This window comes from Aplidium turbinatum, chromosome 15, assembly GCF_918807975.1.
Source record: "Aplidium turbinatum chromosome 15, kaAplTurb1.1, whole genome shotgun sequence".
In the NCBI taxonomy this organism is placed as follows: domain Eukaryota; kingdom Metazoa; phylum Chordata; class Ascidiacea; order Aplousobranchia; family Polyclinidae; genus Aplidium; species Aplidium turbinatum.
Window position 1 is genome coordinate 2017484 of NC_137486.1, and position 16835 is coordinate 2034318.

The 16835-nt window shown below is 37.6% G+C and overlaps 1 protein-coding gene and 1 pseudogene across 1 annotated transcript in view; one reads left to right on the plus strand and one right to left on the minus strand.

Moving 5' to 3' along the window:
* Positions 1-349: 349 nt before the first annotated feature.
* Positions 350-16835, plus strand: part of LOC145784891 (fibrocystin-L-like) — a 100597-nt gene continuing 84111 nt past the window's right edge. Inside the window, exons 1-12 of the mRNA XM_082596729.1 lie at positions 350-497; positions 4036-4113; positions 4513-4645; positions 4930-5035; positions 6556-6758; positions 7871-8061; positions 9315-9415; positions 9776-9953; positions 10254-10432; positions 13284-13455; positions 13579-13773; positions 14479-14613. Of these exons, the coding sequence (XP_082452855.1) occupies positions 431-497; positions 4036-4113; positions 4513-4645; positions 4930-5035; positions 6556-6758; positions 7871-8061; positions 9315-9415; positions 9776-9953; positions 10254-10432; positions 13284-13455; positions 13579-13773; positions 14479-14613 (1738 nt within the window). The 5' untranslated portion in view covers positions 350-430. The remainder of the gene's footprint in view (positions 498-4035; positions 4114-4512; positions 4646-4929; positions 5036-6555; positions 6759-7870; positions 8062-9314; positions 9416-9775; positions 9954-10253; positions 10433-13283; positions 13456-13578; positions 13774-14478; positions 14614-16835) is intronic.
* Positions 15746-16735, minus strand: LOC145784638 (zinc finger MYM-type protein 1-like; annotated as a pseudogene).

The following is a 16835-nucleotide window of genomic DNA, read 5'->3' on the forward strand; positions in this document are numbered from 1 at the left end:
CTTGCTAGGTTAGATAAAGAGCATTTATACAAATTCTCAGCGACCACGAGGGATCTTGAGATGTGATTCATAAACAACGTGGTATTTAAACCAGCTGGTCGACGTGAAAGAGATGGTGATAGTCGTGAAACCTTAGTGCTGCATTGCAAAAATAATTGAACTGAGAAAGTTTCTTTGGGTCTTTAACCTGCCAGTTTCGCATGCTTGTAGAGGCTTCGCCTTTAAACCACTGGCGTAGGTGCGGCCGCAGAGAGCGCTTGATATAAAAAACCTAACGGACTAACGATCTAAGTTTTACTTTGTTGCAAAGCAGCTTCAAGAGTATGACAAAATGTTTCTCTTCAGAATCCTGTGATTGAAAATTACTTAACCAAGCAAAAATAATCGTGAACTTAATTTTTTAATAAACTGAAAGGAATTTGGAGCCAGAATGTCTGGGCACGGGGGAGTTGTCACCGCCTTCCTCCTTTTTCTTGTCTCTGGTCTCGTGACGTCAGGTAAGAGCAGCGGTTCACTGCGCAATGAACTTTATAAAATTGATCAAGTCATTTTAATTTTGCCGCATGTGAACAGTATGCATTACAATTGATGTGGCATATTTTCAATTGCTTTAAATATCGGACCTGACATTTTATTTTTCTCAAGCAGGTATTATATAGTATCTATGAAAAGGTTTTATAAATACGTGTGACAACCAGATTGATCCTCTTTTCACTCGCCGCCCTCTGCGCTTCCATCTCGTTCAGTTTTTATGCAACGTTTGCGATATGAACGCATTGTTCCTTCACTTTATTGAGCTACTAAATACTTGTCGTCTAGTGATAGGAAACACATTCTAAGATTATTTATTTCTGTAATAACTTTGCGGTTGTACTTAATGTACGCTGCTTTGTAATTAAAAGTCAACGGTCCCACACGATTTCATATTTTTATAGCATTGTCCAGTAACCTACTTCAATTTTATGATCTTTGTCGCCATAAAAGTCGTAACCAGCCTGTCAATCACCTGGGAAATGAAAGCTCAACCGCTCAACATGAGATGTGCAGCTGAATTGCGCTGCATCCACAAAAGGTTTGCTGTCGACAACAGCGCGATAGCCAGTGGCGCAATTTTCATACCAGCATTATATTTTATTCGCGATGCAAAAGCGCAGCTTTATAATGTTATACACAAGAAGACACTGAAACTAGTGATATAACACAGATACCAAGCGGTGAGATTCACAGTGCAACCAGGTGGCATGCAACCTTTTAGGATTGAGGTTCCTAAACATTTTATGGTGACGAATCCTTTTCATATAATAAGATGCGGATTCATGAACTAAGAGCGAACCTGAGTGACGGTTTTGTGAAGTTGTGCCTTGCCATGTTTAGTGCCTAAATTTAAACACGTTCACTATAATCAATGCACTCTTGCAGTTCAGTTAAACTTTTCATGGATTTCTAAACCCAAAGGGGTTGGTAGACCCCAGATTGGGAACCGCTGATCTAGGAAACTGCAAATTCTCTTGCGCTTGTTTATATTTCCGTGCTAGATTAGATTCACTTGGCTGACCTTGAAATAAGTGCCCGGGCGTGATGCTGCTACTGAGCAGTTGAACTAAGTTTAAGGCGTTGAAGAGCTAAGTCCAGTACTTGATGCTGCTGTTTTGGGGGATATTGAAATGTTTATATTGTCTACATTTATGTTTTCTTTATCCAATACGATGAAGCAAAATAGCATTCGATGATAAGTCTCGATAGAAACCGAATAATACTCAACTGAAGTACCCCACTGCAAACATCGATTGTTGCCAATGATGGTAAGAATTAGAATGACAAATATGCCGGTGAGATTGTTCTCTTGCTGCAGTGAAGAAGTAAACACTACAGCATACAGAACGAAGAAATAATTGTAACATGGCAACTTCCTTTATGCCGTGATCACAAAACAGCTTAGCCCCAGACCGCGGGACAAAGACGGCAATTATAGAAGAGAGCGTTGTATGACTATGGGTTAACTCAAAATAATTTCCTTTGCATCAAAGCATTTTGTCTATTTGTAACAAGCTTGAAACAGCTTTTATTTTTGTCTTTGGCTGATCAAACTTGAATTCGATTGACCAGCTCTTGGTAGCTGGTGGTTTACAGTTTGAAGCTGTGGCTGCCATTTACGGTTGTCAGCCAGAATTAACGCTACACCAACGAGCAGTACGTTTGCATGACATCGCTGCATGTTAAAAAGGCGTTATCTTCCCTATTCAGTCACTTCAAACACAAATCTAACCACCAAGCGCTAGTTACCCGAGTGCGTCGTTTAGTCGAGCTCCCATTCAAAGTGAACAATAACGATTGCTTACCTCATAATAATTTAGTTTCAAAATAGATAGCAAAAAAGTTTTGAAAATATAGGCTAAACAGTTGTTGCTAGTACTGCTAGTAGCAACATAATATGAAAGTAAATACAGAACTTTTGGTAGAATACAAAAAATGCGCAAATAGCGATCAAAACAATGCGAGATTTGTCAAAAGTTTTTGGGAGGTTCTTTCATAAAAATTTAATTCACTTAGAAGGAAGTGCCATACCACAACGAACCTAGATCGGGTTGTGCCTGCTGCAATGATGCCACTCTCGAGATGGGAAAGGGCTGGTGCATCTTTTGTTTGTTGCAAAGCAAGTTTGTCGTTGATACAAACCTTTGTCAAACAAGTTATAGAAAGATGGGCTTGTTGTTGGGAATAAAACATACAATCATCATTATGACAAGACTATTTCAGAGGACAAGCTTTGTTACGAAACAATGCATTATGTACAAGAAAGTTTAAAATCAGTGCTTTCAAGAAAGACAATGCCTTTCTGTGTTGACAACACAGCGATGTGGTGATGACAGTGATGTAATATTACACCATCCATTGTGACAAGACAATGCACAACACATATTTATTTTTTTATCTCCACAGCAAACAGTTGAAATTGTGGCTTATTTTGTTTCATCGCTAAAGTAACAAAAATATACAAAAATCGCAATAAAAGGTGCCGCGTGTTTCACAACTAAACTATGTTTGTAAATGGACAACACAGGTGTGACAAAGCAATTTGTCATTATTTGTTGTACAAATTTTAGTTTCGGTTTTCATTGGCCATCTTTCCCGCTATCGCACAGTGCTGTGTAGCCTACATCGTTAGATTTGCTATATCTTGCTGCTGCGGCTACAAGGATGGTCTTTTTGTGTCTACAATTATAAGAACTTCGAAAAGTGGTCAATCTTCGTCTTCAAAACAACATTGAACAATTTCTAGCAAACATGCATCAAAATAGCGATATATTAAACTAAAACACGCAATGCTCATTTATGTCTTTTTCCATAGCGCACCCAATCGAGGTACACAACCTTATGAACAAAGAAGTTTTTGAGATATCATTATTACGAATTTCAACAACCTACTTCAAAAATTTCTATCCGAGCCATTACTGAACACAACTCATTGCTCCGTTAATTTTTCCTAACAAAAAGCGGTCGCTTTGTGACGACACAATCTACTTTGCTTTACGCATAATTTAGCTTCTTCAGTGTCGAATTTGAAATATTGCTCATTTCATTATTTTGAATATTCCAAATCTAAACGTAATTCCCTTGTCTAACTTCACCCTTGTCGAAGTTTGACAAATAAAACTTTTCTGTTTTTGTGAACCAACCCAGCAAAGTGTTTTCTTTAAGCGGTTGACTGTCTCGTATCATTTGTATAAGCCTTTACTCAACGCAACAGACAGTTTACCAGCCTCATTTTTTAATCATAAATCGATGTCAAGAGCAAGACGATTTGCTCTTGGCATGATTAAACTGAGGATGCTGTGATAGCGATCGATTTATGATTAATGAGGCTGGTAAACTGTTTGTTGCGTTAAGTAACAAGGCAACTTGTCAGTTTGTTCGAGTGTTGTTATGGATTTCAGTGAGGGTGATGGTACATTTGGAAATGAGTTAGTTTGCTACATCGTGTGATTAATTATTGGAATGATTTATGATTCCCAGTTGAAAGTAGATGTTTTGCAGATGAAGCATTCGTGAGTTACATCACTCCACAGTACGGGAGCAGGAACGGAGCCACGCAGCTGAGAGTGTTCGGCACGAGTAAGTTTCTTCTTCATAACATCAGCTAAGCAAATCTCATGGAGCATGTTCCTAGCTATTTTAATTGCCTTTTTCTCCTAGCAGTTTTAATTCAAAATAATTTAACAAAATTAACTGCGTAGTCTTACATTAATGTACAGTATAAGGAAAACGTTTCGCTTTTATCATCACATTGAGTGATGGAGTTAAGAAGTTGTATGAAACATCACTGGACAATGAACGACGCTTGAGTGCATGCAAGTTTGTGTTATGTTATGGAGGCCATTGACAGTGGGTTACTAAATACAATTTTGTAATGCAACTTAATTTTATTAATGATAACACAACCGATGAAACAACTCAGTATGATACAAACGATCCAGCTAACGAACGTCAAGGAATTGTTCATCGTTTCAACAGGTTTCGATACCAACTTGAACTTGGGTATTGACGTCAAAACAAAAGAAGTGTTTCTGGTGTCTTCTCTCAACCAATACGTCTGCGACGTACATGAGGCAGAAAGCGACGAGCGACAGACCGTTTGCTACTCCGGGTAAATCGCCTTGCATTATAATGTAACATGCCAACAACAGAGTTTTATTTTCAGAGTAAATGACAATATTATTGATATGATCAACACAAACTCAAACACGGTTTTGAACAGTGAACTCCAACATACCGAGATAACGGGTTACGACGTACGTGTAACATGTAGGCTACCATGTTTCTAAAGAACAAATTTAAATTATGAGAACATTTGGCAGAAACCTATGAGTGCTGCAATTTGCTTGCTGTATCTGGTACTTCATTTCTCACTTGCAATGTTGTTTTTCTCAGAAAAATGGATTTAGGAACTTACTATGCCCGTATGAAGATCAATGGAGTTTGGTTGGAGGAAAGTCAATACAACGGAGGAAAAATGGCCAACCAGTTCAAGTTCCATGTGAGCAGTTTCACATCTTCCTTGATGACCCTGCCCCATGTTTTGTATCTAAACATTTTAGCTGCACCCTAGAAATAACAAATTAAAGAAATTTCAATCGTAAATCAATGAGCAGCAATTGGTAACAAACTCGTCGATGAGCAGTCGCCAGCCTTAGTGGCGCATGGCTTACAGTTTAGTCCGGTTCAGTTTATTATTTTGTTGGCGATAAACAAACAAGAAGCTCATACAATCTGAGTGTCTATCAGCACAACAGGATAGCAACGAAAGACCTGTAGGGTCATCTATGTCAGCTGCCTCCCTAGCCTGTTGCAGGTTACACAATAATAATAAAAATATAGCAAAAAAAAACAAAAAAAAAACAAATAACCACACTAAAAAAAACGGAAATACGAACACCATAGAAAAAACGAAAAATTATCAACATTAAAGCAAACATGAATTAATTACCATATTGACCAAGAAGAAAACACTTGTGCTTGGCTATAAAGACATTATTATATGTATTATATTTGAGCTCATTAGAAATGTCACTCCATAACTTCACACCGGTAAAACATAACACATTTTTTGTAATGGCAAGTGTTGTAACAGTGGATAGTATTTAAATTGGTGAAGTGTAAGCATCATACAGGTTTGGCAACATATCATGCACAACTTTAAACATACATTTTTCATATTCAAGTTTAATTAATTCTTCAATCTTTAAAACTTTAAAAGCACGGTAAAGATCCTTGTATAGAGTCACAGATCCTCATGGTTTTGATGCAAGAAGTTTAAGTGATCCATTTTCTCTGGTAGTGCATCATTATCATGCGCCATCTTCAAACCGAAGGCTGGCTGTAAGTTGTTTCCACAATTCAGGTCTTCTATATTCTTAATGTCTTTGATGCTTTGACTAGTCCACCTATTGTTGTAGGTAGGCCCACACAGCCTTCCCGAGTTTTCTTCCCCAGCATCTCTTTTCTTTCACCATTTCTTCAACAGTCAATGATGTAGATGGCTACCGACCCTCTCGAAATATGACCCGCAAATTCTATTTTTTTGTTTTGCTAAATTATCCTCCATATGTCCTGCACTCCCATTCTATTTATACGTGTTGTGACTTCTGCTTGTGCTTTTGTATGATATTTGTAATTCTATTTTGTTGCACCAAAATGAAAAATCATTTATTTTATGTGATTATTGATTGTAGGCTATCGTTGCATCAAACGCCTCCATGCTCGTCTCTACACGGAGTCTGTTCACAATAGAGTTAATTCTAAATATTCAAAACAGAAGTTGTTTTAAACTGCATAGTTGTGAACAGTCAGCAACAATATTCAACAACCCAACTCGTTTTCAATATAGATGGAAGTACTCGCATATAAAAATTTTACTTTAGTAATAAAATAAATGAAAGCATCATTGCGAAGAATAGTTTTATCGTAATTATTAGATAGATTTCACTTTTTAGTCTTCTTAGGATTCTCATATTCATTCGATAACGTGTTGATGGCGGATTTGTTTTCGTCTTGAAGGTTGTCAACTGGCGAACACCCTTGCTGTCATCTTTGAACTGGTACACCAACGAACCCCAAAAACTCTTGAGCATCTCGGGCCGTCTGTTCACTAGCCTCGTCTCCTCAAACCAGGCCACATCAACCAACGGTGCCACCGCAGCCATCACCAGGGTGTGGCTCACTTCAGGAACGTGTTTGCTTTATGACGAAAACAATGAAGAGTAAGTTACCAACAAACTTAAGACTCTAGCAAACGGAATACTCGAAGATGGAATGCTCATTTCTTAGATGAACACTTCATTTATGAAATAAAATTGTTCAATTTTATTGGAAACGTTTGAAAGAGCATAAGCTGATGCAACAGCAGCGGTATTTTTATAACTTAATTAGGAACTTTTGATTTCATTTCGAGAAAGATTTGATAAATGTAATACACGAAATAAAAAGATTTTATGTTGAACATGGTGTGGACAACTAAATGGGCCTTTTAACAAAGGTATTATGAAAACACCAATGAAGTTGTTTAACACTAGATGACTAGAACTACTGGAAAATTGTTATACATTAGAAAAACCGCACCGGTCAATTGACTCGTGGATAAGGATAGCGCTATTTTCAAATGTTCCTAAAACAAATTATCCCGTTTGTAATTGGTGACAAAACTAATGCTAAAGCTGACATCAAATGGGTTTGGTTGTTCGATATAGTAGTATCAGAAAAAAGTTAACAAAAATCTAAACTCCAAAACTACTGAAATATCTATATAGCCTACCTAGATCCTAGAACGACAACATTTTAGAATGCAGATAAGGATAACGGGTTTCAACATGAAAATAAAGTTTGACTATTCGATATCTACATGAATAATTGTATCCAGCATTTCCACTTACCGGCCAATTGACCGGTATGGTGATTTTAGAGTAAAAAACTATTTCATCTGAAAAAAATTAAAAAGGAAGCTATAGTTCCTTTATTTTTTTCGTAGGCATCTAGGATTCGTAGGATTCTTGTTCATCGTTTGAGATGTTGCCGCCAAAGGTCCGTCTTTTTATTACCCAATGTTAATAATTGTTGCCTGGATGCCACTAACGTGGGTTAAAGTTGACATTGTAGCCTATAAGTTCCGCTTGTAATTTTGGAGATTTCAACATAGATTAACCACTTTTTTCATCACATGAAAAGCTTTCTTGCTCTCTGCTTCAAATGAAAATTTGCTTCACAAAAATTTGTCATAAATTGTAAAATCAAATGACTAGTGTATCAAATGCACTCACCAACTGTTGCAACCTTTGCTTACAACTACATGCTTTGTAAAACTTATTTATGTGTTAAGATATGGGATCACCCTCGCAGACGAAGGAGAGTCAAACTGGGGGTCCGTCCAGTGCAAGGTACACAGCTCGTACGTGGGCAATCAGAACGTCTCGTTTATCGTGGACAGCGACTTCGGCCGCTCCGATCCTTACGTCTCTGTCAAGAGGGTCAGCGCCGACAACAGGATCTACATGGTGCAAACCTACGCAGGTCAGCGGCGATATGAATGATTGCAACCATTAGGAAGCAATCGGCTATCTTGTTGTTTTGTGTAATTATGTTTTGCCTCTTGTTACACCGAAGAATGGGATCACATGCTACACTGGGACATGGCGAAGTACAAAACAACTGAAACGTAGCCTAAGCTTAAAGAGAATGAAAATTGTGCCAGAAAGCTTCTGGCCGCCACGGGCGGCAAACTGCAGCTTGAGAGCCGCACTACACTCGTTGCCTGTGTAGAGATTCGATTTGGCCTCTGTCCATTGTAGTTATCTACTGTGTCTTGTATTTAGTTAAACTCATAATTAGATGCAGTTGAGTCAGAGAACAACATACAATGTCTGTATATCAAACACATCAGGTGATACTGCAGCGGCTAAAATCAAGAAAGCCATTTGTACGCGCTGCACAAGACCTTCTGGCAGCCTCTGGTGGAAGCCCTAGCAAACAGTGGTACCACGAGGCGTGGTGTTAACAATGGTCAAGCAGCACATCCCCACTTCACCAAGTATTCAGATCCAGCCCAAGAACCAGCTGGGCCATGGCCTCTCTAGACTTGCCTCATCAAGGCGTAACCGTTTGCTCACTGGTATTGGACGCTATGGTGCAAACATGTTGCGTTGGGGCTTGGCAGAGAGTGCTGCTTGTGAGTGTGGTGAAATGCAGTCGGCAGCCCACATTATCAAGGATTGCCGGCTATACAGACGTCCTCATGGTATGGAAGGCCTGGTTTCTGTCGATGACGACACCAGGCAGTGGTTAACCAAAGGATGCCCTGACATATAGCGACAACACGAGAAAGAGAGAGAGAGAGAGATAATACTTAAAGCATACAAACGTAGAAAGTGATCGATACTCCCCACAACATGTAAAACATAACATTTGATGTAACAATGTGTTATTATATTCAAGACGTTACACGAACAATCAGATACAAATTGTTGGTTTTTTATTTATGTTTTTATTTGTGGACAATACCAATTTAAAGTATACCTGAAACATGTATCCACAAATTACATGATATTGAATAAAAACGAGCAAAAGTGTTCATGCAACTTTTTCAAATTCAAAATTCTTATACACGGCTTGTTTTTGGTTGTAAATCTGTGGTTCAATAAAAGCAATGAGCTCAACTTGCGCATTTGCTCATGAAACCTACCGCAAACTGCCACCTTGCGGAGACTGCGTAGATTCTTTACAATGATTCATTGTCATCTTTAACTTTGTCAATTATGGCGCAACAGTTGTGACTGATGTGAGTCCAAAGATGGGGAGCATAGTGGGAGGCACCATGCTGACGATATCCGGACGACATTTCGACGATTTATCTGACGAAAAGGCAAAGGTGAGAAACTAATTGTTCAGAAGTAACTTAGAGTAGATGCGTGAAATGTCAGACCTTGGAGTGCTCATAAATCGAAAGATTCTTCGTTAGTTGTAATCTTTTGATGGTAAAAAAAAGCCAATCAAACATGTTCCAAGGAAATGTTTCAAAATGAGATTTGTTTTTTCGATTCAATATCAGACGAGATTTTCAATTTGATGTGTTTGATGTGCGCGTCTTTCAAAGGAAACATTCATCATCGGTGTTATTGAGGTTATGCCATTGCTCTTGTAAACGGAAGAATTTTCCTCAGTTGTTTACTGATTGGAAGAAAACTATTGTGTGCAAGTCAATTGCCACATTGTATTTATTACATCTAAGGTGTTTGTTGGCGGTGAGGAATGCACAGTGCAGAGTGTCACTGATACTGAGATCAAGTGCATCACTCCTATCCAGCCCTCCGTAAAGTCCATCTACAGCGGCGGGAGAGGATTAAAAATCGATGTTTTTCCTGGAATCACTGATTTATCTGCAACCTTAAATGAAAACAATGTAATAGGTAGGTGACCTACAAAACACCAGCATCAAGCAAAATTGTTTCACATTTTTTCTATTTTGCGACTCAACTTATATTTTCAAATTTAGCTTCTAGTTTTTTTTCTTTAGGCTAATGCTGCTGTTTGCAAAGTTAAAATTTCAGAATCCTTGGCTTTACGCCGCTCAGTGTGAGATTAAAAGGTTGTGCGCACAAGTGGGAAACATGTGTGCTGTACGGATTCCTCATGTTACCAATTTAAATGTATTTGCAAAGAAGATTTGATACTCTTTAAAGCGTTAAAAGACGCAATTGTTTCTTTAGCTCCCTCTAAATTCATCGATTATGCGCATCCAACCGAGTTCGAAGAAAGCAGCGACTTCTTCTCGCGTTCTGAAGGATTCTTCATTCCTTCAGTGACCGCTAAGCATTACTTCATTCTACAAGCTGACGACAAAATGGAGTTTTTCTTTAATCCCGATGGAGCAGACAAGGACGAAGCTGTGAGACCTACTTCGTTGTTTGTTTCGCTTTTCAAGTTTTTCCAAATAGTTTTAGTCAAAAGCTTTTGTTGACCTTTTTTTGGAAGTTAACTGCTCAAAGGGGGGAGGGGAGGCGTTTTTGGATTAAATTCAATCAGCTGTTACGTGTTTTCCGCTGGTGCTATTTCAACAGAAGTTGCATTGGTGTGAAAAAAATCATTTGTCCACAAGTTTGAAAAGTCATTACAGTATTCTAAAATTTTATATGTTAAACTTGATATTTAAATTTTTGCAAAGGTACCCAAAAACGACAATTTTGCTTTATCTTGCCGCCGTTTAATTACCATGCTAATCTGATTTCATGCAAAGTTCTGAATAACAAAGAGCTCGATCAACCGCAGGAAGTGTGTGTGCGGTGTGCCGACTCATTGCATTGATAAAGATTTACGACTTACGAGCAAATCTTATTGTAGGCTAGGCCTACTCATTAATTCTAAAATAGTTACAATCAGAGTAATATTGTTACCCGAATTTGAAAAAAAATGCGTTTGTTGTTTTATATATTTGTCCTAAACTACTGCTTTCCGAAACGCATGGCCAGCTTCTACTTTTATGGAACCGAACTTCTCATAAGTAACACCTTAGCCTACTTGAATAGCTGTTTACATCTTCGTTTGTGTATTTTAGGTCTACAATTGAGCTTGTAGTATGAATATTTTTATTAGAGAGAAAACAATTGAACAAGCTGTTGAAATTATCTGAAATTTCTAAGTTCAAATTAGGTGCTTTTGAAATTGTGGATTTGTGTCAAGTCGCATCACAAATATCATGCAGACCACGTCATAAGTCATTTGGCTGACGGGTGTTTATAAACATGACTCATGTATTACATCAACTAAAAATACAGCATTTACATCAACAAAGCTAAGTTCGAAGCTCACTTTTTATTGAAGATTGTGTCAATTAATTTGAAAATACATTTTTAGCCAGCGTCGAAACAATGCAACAGCGAATTGAGGAACATGCGTAAATAAAAGAAATGTGAAATAAACCCACAGTCAACAAATCTACATTAATTTAACGTTTACAAATGTTGAATCAATGTAAAAAGACTGAATTGCTGACTGGGTCATTATTGTTTGAAACACAAACATACGCGTAAAGGCGACAAAGCGATACATCAGCAAGGCAGCGATTATGTTTCTGGCCAAAAAACTAACTTTTGACTTCAAAGATAAAAATGATTATAACGAAGCTTCAAAGTTTGTCGTAAAAAATATTGCAGAGATACATTAAACATAATCATTTTGTGCTAGATTGTGAGAAGACTTCCTAGATTCTTTCCAAACATTTGCATGATTGCAAATTATTTTCTATAACTTTTTATTGCCAAAAAATGGCTTCTTTGTTGAAACAACGTGGCTACAATTCTATAAAAAATTCTTAGGCCTACTACATTGAAGTAATGAAATGTTGTTTGTGATTTTTTCTGATGATGTTTTACAATATCCGAAAAGTAAAAAATATTAATGATGAATTATTTTACAAAACCGTGGTTCGTAAACGCTTCACAAAAAATTGTTGGGGGAAAATTTACCATTAGACGTAAAACGTTTGAAAAGAAAATTGTCGGTTTACGTATTTATAATGTTTATTGCACTGCTATCAAATTATAAACTGCCTGTATTGTCTACTTTTGTGGTTGCCGGCCAGCTTAGAGCAGCATGCAAACTACGCGTTTATGGTATTTGCATCGTGTTATGATTCCTGCAAATTTCCCACAAGGTCCTTGTTTTTAATGTGATATTTTTGTGCCTTTTCTGTTCTAAACTTGAAGTCACTGTGCAGCACAATCCACATCGCTTTTTACAGACTCAGTCTTCATTGAAAATCTTTTGTGTGGTGCATCATTTCAAGTAGTGTCTTCCCCTGAACTGTTGAGGCATTATCATCTTTATTTTGCGCTCCTTGGAACAACACACAGTGCACGTTGAAGCAAAAATGCAAAACACAGGCTTAACAACAACTAAACAACAACATAAAGCAGGGAAAGCAGGGAAGGGACATGTAGCCATCGAGTTAGCTGCTACGTATAAGTGGAGCCTATCTCATGATGTTGACTATACAGTATCTCACACTTACTGTTTGCAAAAACGCCATTTCTCCGGCTTCTCCCAAAAGTATTTGCAGTGATACATTTTCTCAATTGCAAGTTTTGTCAATGAGAGCATTTCCATAGAACGTTTATTTCGAAACCAGTTTTTTTGTGTCTTTACCCAAGGAACGATTTCTTATTGTAATTTTTGTTATTCGTCAATGGATATTTGCTAGTTCAAACAACTATTTGAATTGTTTGTGGTCTACACACTAATTTGATCGTGGATTGCTATTTTTCGAAGAGCTGATAACACAAAAAACGTTTGCTATTATTGTTTCTTATTTACAACTTTGTGATCACTGGCATTTCTCTTGTACCATAAGAAACAACGCGCTTTGTATTATTGAGGTCAAACCAAACAATGGAAAACTGGAGGATGCTCTTCTCTGCTCGCGCATATTGATGCACGAAGCAATTATGAGCTTATGGCTTGTAAGCGCAATGTAATCCATTTCACGCTTTGCTGGAAGTTAGCTAGAAACAACAAAATTCACCAAAATCTTGGATTTACAAGAAAACTACACAACTGTTAGCATCAAATTTAATATCATCAGATCCGCCTAGCAGTTTTGGGAAAAGTCAAGAAAAACCAAGTGCATGGCGATACTGTGCTTTAAGTAATCAAAGGAAATATGAAGGGGGGCCAAATCTGAAGAGCAAAGTGTTAATTTCAATTATGCACATTTATTTGTTGTAATTATGACGTATTCAAAGGTTTCTGCTGCGCAAACCACAAGCGCCAGCAGTGCTGTCAGCACACCGAACTACTCGCTCAATGCCGGCCAGGAATACTACTTCCGAGTTCATCACGTGGAGATATCGGGGAGCCAATATTTCAAACTGGGCGTTTACGTGGAAAAGACTGACTACACTGCCGACCATACAAGTGAGCGTCATTCCACTTGCTCTACTTACATATTTAAATAATTGTAAATATAATACAATAATATTATTATCATAATGGGGTTGTCATCATGAGTGGTAAATCGTTGTAATTTTTTGCCGCAAGGTTCCTCTAGGACGGAGCATCAGACCGTGACAATCTCTTCAACTGTTGACAAAGAGATACAGAAGCTCACATTCCAGAACTGGGGGGAGCAGACAGAGATAGAGGCAAAGTGGGAAGTTACATTGGTGTGCCAGAATGGACCTGGGGGGTGCGTGGGAAGCTCGTTTTACTTTTCCATCTTTGGCAGCGTTACAGGTAAGGATGTAACTTAGTTAATCTATTTAAGTCTTCATAACCTAATTTTGTTTTTTCTCTACTCTATGTTCTTATCTCTGAACGGACTACGAATTTCATCGTATTGATTCCTCTTTTTTATTTCTTTGTCTTGTTTGAAGCCTGATTTTTTCAACTACTTGTGAATATGAATACAAATGAAGTTTTATTTCCCTTTTGCATGTGGTTTTGTTGGATTACTATTAATTCGTGTTGTGGAACGGACAACACATGCTCGTTTTGCTATAAGATCATTTTTTACTTACACGTGAAAACAAGGACAGTTGATCTTCTTTCGTGTGAGGCAAAATTGTTCAGATTTTAGGGCAGGGGATGGAAAGCCAAGTGATTGTAGTATATGCCAGGCATTCCATTTGGCGCCTTGTAGATGGGACATTCAAGAACGACATGGTCAGCAGTTTATTCCTCCGCGCCGCATTTGCACGCTGTTGAGGGAGCCAAAACCCACTTGTACATATTGGAATGAAAGCGGCCAACTCCTGTTTAAATTCTATTATGCTTAACCCAACTCGACCGGGGAAGGTCCATATTAAGGAGGCTCGCCACTGGGTGACACTTGGAACACAGCATAGTGTGCCACCGATACCAGGAAAGTTGATGATTTTGATAAACTACAATTTCCTAATATGTTACCGATTAGTTGACTAATTGACATTATGTGTTTAGAAAACTTTGAATATGGGGTGACCACCGCTCCTCTAATACAACTTGCTGTCAACAAGCTGGTAGCTCTCGATGGCGATCAAGTGGAAGTCAGTGAAACTACTTCCGGGTTTGAAATCACTTTCAAGTCCACTAGAGGTGAGATTGAGCTTTCAACTGTAAAGTTGCTGATACAGAGCCAACCAAAAGTGTGACTCAGCAGAAACATGATGAAATTGGTGGCTTTGCCTACGTTTCTGAATATAACAAGGAAGGCTACAACTAAACTGAAAACAATAAATACAAAAGCAAATCTTTTGTATTGCTCTCATGACGTCATCATTATAAAGTCCATAATCCACATTTACTTTTGGTGTAATAAAATTTTAGTAGAGAATTCATTTTGTCGACCACAAACATATAAAAACATATAAAGCTAAGCAACCACAGCCCATTCAACTCATTAATTTTTAAACACTTTGAAAAAAAACATTTATAAAGATTTACGTGGACCGTTATTTTCGATACCACCAACAGCACAGTGCACTATGCATTATTGTTCAATTTTCCGACCTACAGGACATGTGGACGTAATAGATCTCAACACTGATACAGTGCACTGGTTGCAGCAGTTGAGATATTTTGCCTGAATTACTGCCTCATAAGCAAGAAGAAGACACGTTATTCCCAGTGTAGTCAGGAATAACAACGACAATATGTAGCTACATTCAAAGAACAAAAATAGAGACTGAATTTGTATAAACTATTATCATTGTTAACACTTCTGACCAGCTCAACTTGAACATGAGCGGAACTAAGACTTAAAAGTGGAAACTACACAAAACTGCGTGGAACAGGTCACATGAAATGTTACAGATCAGTAAAATTCGAGAAACTAATAAATAAGGAAATGCAGAGTAGAAAAAAGGAGCTGTAGCCTACGCCACAGCTGCCGGTCGATATTATTTAAAATAATATATTGTTACAAGTAGCCTAAGTAAAATAAGAGAGCTTTAGAAACTTGTATTAAAGCTTTCGTCCCCGTAAATGCGGTTTCGTCAGCACCATTCAAATAGAAGCATAGATTTATTTATTGTAAACTGTGACTCGGAATCTTCTGGTGGTGATTAGCTTTATAACTTTGTGACCAGGGCCGGATTAAGGTTTTGATGAACCTGGGGCTATATGGTAATCTGAGGCTTATATTTCATTCTCCTCATTGTACCAATCACAATTAAAATAAAATAACAAAAATTATACCCGAAATACAGTATTTACTTATTAAACACATTCAAATGACATGTTTTCTGGATTTAGACAAAGCAAAGCTGTTAATAACATTATCAGTGTATATTTTTTCCAAAATTTCGTTTTCAATGCAGAGTAGAGCTAAGGAATGCAACGTTTTCTGGCTCATGGATGAACGCAGTTGATTCTTTACCCTTTTAAACACTGAAAATGAGCGCTCGCCTGAACAATTAGAAATCATCAGACAAAGATACATTCTTAATACAACAGATACGTTAGGAAATGCATACATAAACTCATTTTCATTGATGAATCTAAACACTTGAGTTTTTTTGCTGCATTCGCTGTTAAAATGGTGTTGTTTTATCAGTGCAGAAAAATGAATCATCTCTTCAGGCAGTGACTTTTTCTAGATCATCTGGATAATAGTGAAGCAATGTTTTAGCACTCTCTTCAATTTTACAGTTCGACATGGTGTTTAATTCCGCCAGGAACGAAAATCTTATTTGAAGACGATCGTATGCTGCAATTCGGGATTTCATACACAAAATAATTTGGTCAATGATTGGCAAATATGAGGCTACTTTGAATCTGCTCGATGGATCAAGTGATGTGTCTTCAGGTCCACCTTCGCCATCCAAGCATACTTTTCTTCTCTTCTTTCTTGAAGTTTCTTCAATATAATGATGACAGCCACCTACTCTACCCTTTTTTCGAATTCTCTAAATTGGGATCTTAATGTTGAACAAAATCATGTAGACCCTGAAGCAAATTTGTTGCCTTATTCAAAGTAATTTTGCTATCCTACAGCGCCCGACTAGTTTTGTGAAACCGTTCCATTTTGCACGACCATTACTCAATTACTCAATTAACAATTAAAGTTAAAGTAACAGTTTCAAGCATTTCCATTGACAAGATACACCCAAGCGCGCAAGGGAATACATAGGCTACTAGACGATAAAGCTCCTACAAGTCGACGATTTGAAGCAAACATTGGAGCTACTCTCCTAAAACCCACAACAGCATATTTCATCTCTATTGAGATCCTCAGAAAGTTCTTATTCAAATAAAATAAAAACTGTTCGTATTGTATTCTATTTGAATAAGAACCTTTTGAGGATCCTACTAAACGT